This window comes from Orycteropus afer, unplaced genomic scaffold (assembly GCF_000298275.1).
Source record: "Orycteropus afer afer isolate SDZICR_OR568_19922 unplaced genomic scaffold, OryAfe1.0 scaffold00020, whole genome shotgun sequence".
Classification (NCBI taxonomy): domain Eukaryota; kingdom Metazoa; phylum Chordata; class Mammalia; order Tubulidentata; family Orycteropodidae; genus Orycteropus; species Orycteropus afer.
In genome coordinates this window covers 615,348-623,139 of record NW_006921607.1, presented here as the reverse complement: position 1 = coordinate 623,139, position 7,792 = coordinate 615,348, and the positions used below count along the sequence as shown (strand labels likewise).

The 7,792-nt window shown below is 36.9% G+C and overlaps 1 protein-coding gene across 1 annotated transcript in view; it reads right to left on the bottom strand.

Annotated features, from left to right (window-relative positions):
* The window catches only part of RNF24 (ring finger protein 24), a 29,097-nt gene extending 21,536 nt beyond the window's left edge, over positions 1–7,561 (bottom strand). The window contains exon 1 of the mRNA XM_007959981.1: positions 7,419–7,561. Coding sequence (XP_007958172.1) covers positions 7,419–7,561 — 143 coding nt within the window. The remainder of the gene's footprint in view (positions 1–7,418) is intronic.
* Positions 7,562–7,792: the final 231 nt, after the last annotated feature.

Sequence of the window (7,792 nt, the reverse complement as noted above, 5' to 3'; positions counted from 1 at the left end):
TATGTTACCAGAGCTCCCCCTCTGTCCAATAGGGTCACTTTAAGTCAGAATAGACTTGACAGCAGTGGATTTGGGTTTTTGGCATTAAGCTACACATTGAACACACATCTTTGTATTATTTCTTCTAGGAAACATACTAATAAATATACATTGTGCCTTATTTGGAATAAGAATATAGGCAGTTGGGAATATTATTTTTATTTTTTAATTTTTTACGTAGCTTGCTATCATTATTTAAAAGTGAAGTAGGTACTGTCTTCATTAAAAACTCTGGACTCACAATTAAAAAAAGTTTAAAAATAGTCTCAATATGCGAATCTGTCTTTTGAGAGTGATTATGAAATTCTGAAATGGTTATTTTGGAATGAAGCTTGATAAATACAAGTCAATCACTGTTTTTTTTTTTTCTTTTTCTTTTTTAATTATTATTTTTTAAGGGTTAGAAACACAAGTTCTAGGGTCAGTAAGGACGGGTTTGAGTCCTAGTTGTAACCAACTTTGTGTGATCAGAGGGAAGTTATTTAATTTCTGTAGAATAAGATAATAAAATTACCTAGTTCAACTGCCAAGTATAGTGCTTAGCACAGGATCTGGCAGGCACATAGTAAATGCTTAATAAATGTTGGTTGCTAAAAATATAAGTACCTAAGAGGGCATAATGAATGACACTGGACATCTGGAGAAAAGGATAAAACCATGTAGCTTATGGCTACTACAGTCTGTGGTCTCCATTCTCAGTTCTTCTCCACAGTGTTCTCTAACCCTTCTATCTATTCATGCCCAGTGTTCTAAGCTTCCACACAATGGCCATTTCAAACTCTTGCCACTCTCTTCAAGCTTTATACCACCATTTCCTTTACCATCATTTTCAGCTATCAATTTTATTCCACAGAGAACACATTTTGTTGTTGTTTTTTTTGAATTTGTTGTTGTCATTTTTGTTATGTGCTTTTTCGTGTTGTTGATTTCTTTGTTCCATATAATTTTCTATGCTGAGCTCGTTTTGCTTATGAATCATGTTATCACTTCCTTTGTTGCTATTCTTTTAGTATTTGCTAAATATTGTGCTGGTCCTCTTTTTTATTTTGATGTGAAGGTTTATCATTTTTCTTTTAGGTTACCCTGTGATTTATAGTTTTCTTCCCAAGTTTAGAACAGTCCATTCTATCTTGTAGTTGTCTTGACTTCCCTACCATCTACAAGTTCTGTAACGACACAGTTTTTTCCCTCTTTTTGGTTTGTAGTTATCCTCATTTGTCAATTGATGGCTCTGGTTCCCTGTTTACAATCTTGTAGGCTTCTTTACTTTGGATATTTCCATAGGGTTGGATTCTGGGTTATATCATCATGTGTGTTAATGGTCAGTTGTTGTTGGCTGTTGTTGCTTCTCTGCCCAAAGGACTCCCTTTAGCATGTCTTTTAAGGTTGGTCTGGTTTTAACAAGTTCCCTTAATTTCTGCTTATCTGGAAATGTCCTAATTTCACCATCACATTTGAGGGACAATTTTGCTGGGTACATAATTCTTGGTTGGAAATTTTTCTCTTTCAGGGTTTTATATATACTATCCCACTGTCTTTTTGCCTGCATGGTTTCTGCTGAGAAATCCGAGCTTAGTCTTATTGGCTGCCCGCTGTAAGTAACTTTGTTTTTCCCATGCTGGTCTCATAATTCTTTGTCTTTGGTTTTGGTGAGTTTGATGATGATATGTCTTGGTGATTTTCTTTTGGGGTCTATACTGTTTGGGGTTCACTGGACTTCCTGAATGGATATATTCTCATCTTTCTTCATATCAGGGAAGTTCTCCTCCAACAAATCTTGGACAATTTTCTCAGTGGTTTTATTTTTCTCTTCCTGTTCTGGAATTCCAATTACACATAGGTTATTCCTTTTGATGGTATCCCATATGAACGTTAGGCTTTCTTCATTTTGTTTTTATCTTTTTTCTGATTGATCCCTTTCCAAAGAAGTATTCAGGTATTTGCCTTCAATCTCACTAATTCTGTCTTCCATTGATTCAATTCTGCTCCTTTGCCCATTCCATGTCTTATCTATTTCTGACAATTTAGTATTAATCTTCTGGATTTCTGTGGGTAGATTTTGTATCATTTCTAATTTTTCATTTATTTTGTCATTTTGTATTTTCTTCTGAAATTCTTCTAGGGTTTTTTTCTGTGTTTTCTTTGGTCTCTCAATCCTCTGAAGATACCTAAAGACAATTCTTTTGAATTCCTTATCAGGGAGTTCCAATGCTGCATCTTCCTCAGGGATGTGTTTTGAGTCTGTATCCTGCTCCCTTGTTTCTACCACTTTATCTTGCTTCTTTGTGTGAATTGTGATGCTCTGTTGTCTCTGAGGCATTATGATGTTTTCGTGTTTATATTTAATTGGTGATTGTATGTTGGAGTGACTTGCCCACGATTTTTGTTTTGTTTGTATGTTATCCACATAAGCAGGGTACTGTGCTGGGCTCCCCTCTATTCTCTAGGTGATAGCACTTATACACTCACCACCTTTCCTGTTGTCAGCCTCTTGTATGTCCTTGCTGACGATGGCAAACAGAGCCTATTCTTAGGTCCCTGGAATCTGATTGAGAATGCTATCACTTTAAAATCCAAAATGGTTGCCACTTGTAAACATTCAAATTGGCTGTGCCCTCGGTCACTTTAAATATCCAAAATGGCTGCTGCATGTGAACAATCAAAATGGCTGCACCTTCCGGACTGTGGAAAGTCCAAGCTCAGGTTGTCTCCCTCCTTGCTATTTCCCTGTCTAGTCATAGGCCACCAGCATAGTCATCTCCACAGCCCTTGGTGACAAGGGCTGATCTTTAGGTCAATTCTCAGGTCCCAACACCACTTGGAAATATTCAGGCTATTGGTCCCATCAGAGTAGCTGACAGTCCGCAGCTCCGACTGTCTTTGTACTCACTGTTTTCATTCAGGTTTTCCACTAGTTGGTGCCTAATCCACTTCTGTATAGTTCCTGTCAAAGCTCAGGGCTCCAGGATTATCTTCTTATCTCTGTCAATTGGTTTTTCTTTTCTTTGTTGAAGAGGGTTTGTGTCACTTGTCTGCCTATTCCTCCATCTTACCGGAAGTCCCTGTTGTTGTTTTTTAAGTGAAATATACAGTCTTCTAACTCCCAGTCCCACATACTTACATGTGTCTTATTCTCTATAGTTATCCTTCTCTCTCTCCTAGGAGAAGGTATTCTCCTGCTTAGGACTAATAGCTTTCTTGAATGTGCCTCTTCTTACCTCTCAAGTGATCTCCCTCTATGATTTATCCTTTCTCTCAAACCCTTAACTGTCTCATTCTTTTTTAAAATAAATTTCAATCTTAAAAAAAGAAACACCAAAATATTTTCTTGATTCTGTAAACCAACCCTCCCCAGCCCCCCAATCTAATCCTTTCTCAGCCAAGATTCTTTAAAGAAGAGATGATATTCCTTGTTCCCATTTCCTCATCTGCTGGTCATGCTTTGCACCATCAGAGCCTGCCTTCCATCACCCCATGCTGCTGAAACTTTTCTAAGTAAGATTATACATGCAAATCTAATTCTCAGAAGTAACTGGAACTTTTCAATTCTTCTTTTCCTGGATAAGGAGCTCTGGTGATGTAGTGGTTAAGGCATTTTGGCTGCTAACCAGAACATTACAGTTCAAACCCACCCGCTGCTCTGCAGAACAAAGACTGGGCAGTCTGCTTCTGTAAAGATTTATAACCTTGGAAACCCATGGGGGTTGCTGTGAATCAACTCGATGGCAGTGAGTTTGGTTTGGTTTTTGGTATTTTGCTGGATCTACCTGGAAGCAGCTGACATAACTAACTCAATCCATTGAATCCCTTCCTGTGGGGCACCTCTCTCGTGACTTTCCTATCTCTTGCCATCCCTTCCCATTTTCTTCTATGGGCTCTTCTTAAATATCAATGTTTCCCCAGGGTTCTTTCCTGGGTCCATTTTATTTCACTCTAACATTCTCCCTAGGGACACTCCTGGCTTCAGTTACCACCTATTACTGCACAAACATCTATTTCTAGACCAGACTTCTCGTAAGTTTTAGACCCTATATCCAATAAAACATCTAAACATTGTCTGTTCCACAGGGAACTCTTTCCCCACATCTGAAATGGAATCCCTCATCCTTCCATCCAGAACTTGCCAATGCATTTCCAAACTCTGTGAAGAGACTGCTATCTGGGCAATCTCAGCTGCCTAAGTCAGAAGCCCAGAAAGAGTCTAAACTCAATCCCCACTGCCTGCCCCTCCTTTTTTTCTTCTTCCCTTCTTTTAACCTTTTATTGTGATTTGGGTGAAGATTTACAAAGCAAATCAGTTTTCCATTCAATAATTCAGACACATTTTGTTTTATGTCACTGACTGCAGTTCCCACAATGTAACATCACTCATCTCACTTCCTCCTTGTATTTCCCATTTCCATTCCCTCCTTCTCTCCTAGCCCTTCTGGCCTTCTGAGCATCATCCTCAGGACTCATCCTCTTCTTGCCCTTCATGTCCATTCATCACTTTCTGTTCATTTTCACCAAATATTTCTCACAACCAAAACATCCTTTCTCAGTTCACTGTCATTACCTTGGCTTAAGACCTTATAATTTCTACTAGATAACCAAGAAAAACTTCCTCTACTTTTAGATTCAATTTTATCTGCATTATACATTTACATATTTAAAAATCATATATAGTTCTGCAAGGTTAGTTTAAATTAAAAACAAAACAAAACAAAAAACTAAGAGGTAGTCAGTCTTCTGTCCTCTTCCCCAGAGAGAACCATTTTCTCCCCTTTTAACTCACTATTTTCCTGTTTACTTCTATGTCTCTAAATAACTTGTTTATGTTGCTACTTCTTGTTTTTCAGTTCATACATATCTATTTACCTGCTACTAGAAAAATCATTCATTTATTCACCCAGCACATGTTTACTTAGTGTGTAATACTGTGCCAGGTACTGTTCTGGGTGTCTGAGATACAGCAAAGAGAACAGACAGATATCCATGTGGGGAGAGAAATGAACAACATAAATTAGAATACATGATTTGATATAATATTCAGGAGATTCTAGATTCTACTCACCGCCATCAAGTTGGTCCCGACTCAAACACAGCGACCCCTCCTTGGGTTTCCGAGGCGGTATCTCTATGGAAGTAGATGGCCCGGTCTTCCTTATGAGCAATGGCTGGTGGGTTTGAACTGCCAGCCTTCTGGTTAGCAGTCAAATGTCTTAGGCACTATGCCACCAGAGTATAATAATAAAAACTAAGACTCAATGATGTCGAGTTGGAGTCGACTCATAGTGAGTCAGCGCATAGTGAGTAATCAGCCTTCTGGTTAGCAGTCAAGTGCCGTAGACACTAATGCATGAAAATAATTGCTATTATTTTTTTCTTCATCTCTTTGCTTTATTTGCTTAATTATTCAAAGAAATACAATGAAGTAAAATAGAATTTTATAACTTATTTTTTAAAAAATTTACCCAGAATCACAATTGGCATATTAGGGCTTTTCTTTAAAAAAATTTTTTTGTTTTTAAAGTTAAGAATTAATTCTTTGACATAGTTTTTTAAAAATTATACCATAATACCCTGGTGGCGTAATGGTTAAGCAATTCGCTCCTAACTGAAAGGTTGGCAGTTCAAAGCCATCAGTGGCTAGTGATCTTCTCCCGTGAAGATGAAGATTATATCCCGGGAAGCCCTATCGGCCTCTGCCACACAGGGTCACTATTACTCAGAATCGACCAGATCACGCTCTCTCTCTCTTGCTCTCTCTCTCTCTCTCACACACACACATACACACACTAACAACCAATCTTCCTTAATGAACATTTTCTTTTTGTTTTATTTTTTCATTGTTTTCATATACTTCTTAAAAATAATTTAATTTAAATTATTAAATTCACAAATTGTAGAGTTAAGCTACCATTTGTAGAAAAATTATCAAGAAATATGGAAGGTCTGAAAAAAAGAATTTATTTTAACGCTGTAAGGTCCTGTTTGTGCCATGTTAATTCTGTATTTTTAAAAGAAATGCTGAATATTTATGTAAAAGTTATGGAACTAGTATTTTTTAATGTAGTTTAATAGATTTTACGTAAATATTCAGCATTTTGGAGCCTAGGTAGCACAAACAGTTTGCAATCAGCTGCTAACCTAATAGTTGGGAGATCAAATCCATCCAGATGCTTTGTGGAAGACAGGCATGGCAAACTGCTTCTGTAAAGATTACAGCAAGCAAATCCTATGGAGTAGTTAGGTCTACTCTGTAACACATGGCATCTCTATGAGTCAGATGCTGATTCAGTGGGAGCTACCCCCCCCACCAAGAAATTTATGAAAAAGAAGAAAGAAACAATTTCTAGAAATAAACAGTTTCTTCAATATGTAGTTATGTTAGCCTTATGTACTTCAATTATTTTCTTGAGCAAGATCTGAAAATCATAAGCAGCCAGTATATCTATATAAGGATTTTGTGAGAACATCAAGAAAAGACCTTTCTATAAGAATGTAAAATCACTTGTCAGATAATCACAAACCACACACTAAATTTATTAGAAATTGACTATCAGTCAGCACTCATCCCCTGAAAGTGAATTACTGCTGAAAGATATCTGATGACGGTATTTATCTTAACCATAATCATATACTGTGACAATCATTAAATGTTAGCTGTGTAGCTGTTTAATAACATTCAATTTTCTATTCTTAAACTCCATAAAGCTCTTTGAATAATACAATAAAAGATTTTCACAGCCTCAGTTTTGGTATTAAAAGTAGGCCCTTTCAAAAAAACGTGAAACAGAGAAAATGCTTGTTTAAACAATTAACAGTCAGTCAACCATGGATCTTTACTGGCCAAATTCATTACCACCATGAGTGACATGTTATTCTTCATCATTTGCCTGTGCATGGGTTGCAGGGCCTGTGGGAAATTTAGTGTTTTATGAAGATAGATAAACAATTACCTCAACATCTGATCAGTTCGACAACAAATGGGAATTTGAAATCTTGAGAGACCATAAGATGCTGTTTAAAGGCTTGGACCTTGTCTTCTGACCCCTAATGAGTTTAGCTAAGAATTCTGAAATCTCTGTGAAAGTAGATTACATCTTGGAGAAGGACAATGACATAACCCATTTGGACCAGGCGGTAATACGGTGGGAAAATGAGGGCAATTTTCTCTCTCCTATAGAGTAAAATACTTCATCAGCAGATGGGATAGAAGATTGTAGACAGGTGCTTTACTGATTAGTACTCACAGAAGATTAAAATACTAAGCCACCCTTAATTTTAGAAATTTCACTAATTATTGTACTTCCAAATTTATTTGAATCAGAGGAAAGAGAGCTCATTTTCTGGTTGTTTAAAATATTCTGAAGTAACAAAGAATACAAATTGATTACCTAATCAAGTAGCAACAGAAGAGTAAACTAAGGATGAAGACAAATATAGCAGTGCCAAAAACGACAATATATATGTTGAGAGGCAGATTCTGGAATCCGATGTTAGGCATCCTGAAGTTGTAATGTGGGAAATCTGAGCTCATGGATGAACTGTGGGGGAAGAAAAGAATGGGAAAAAATTAGGTATAAAGATTAAGATCCAAAATCACATTATTTTTTGTAAATGTATAGAGGTTTACTAAGGCTTGACCCCATTTGAAACAAATATGATACACAAAGTGTTAATATGCTTGCCATTCATTCATCATTCCACAAATAATTATTGAGTGCTTACTATGCACCTGGCACTATCCCAGGGACTGAAGGTGCTATAT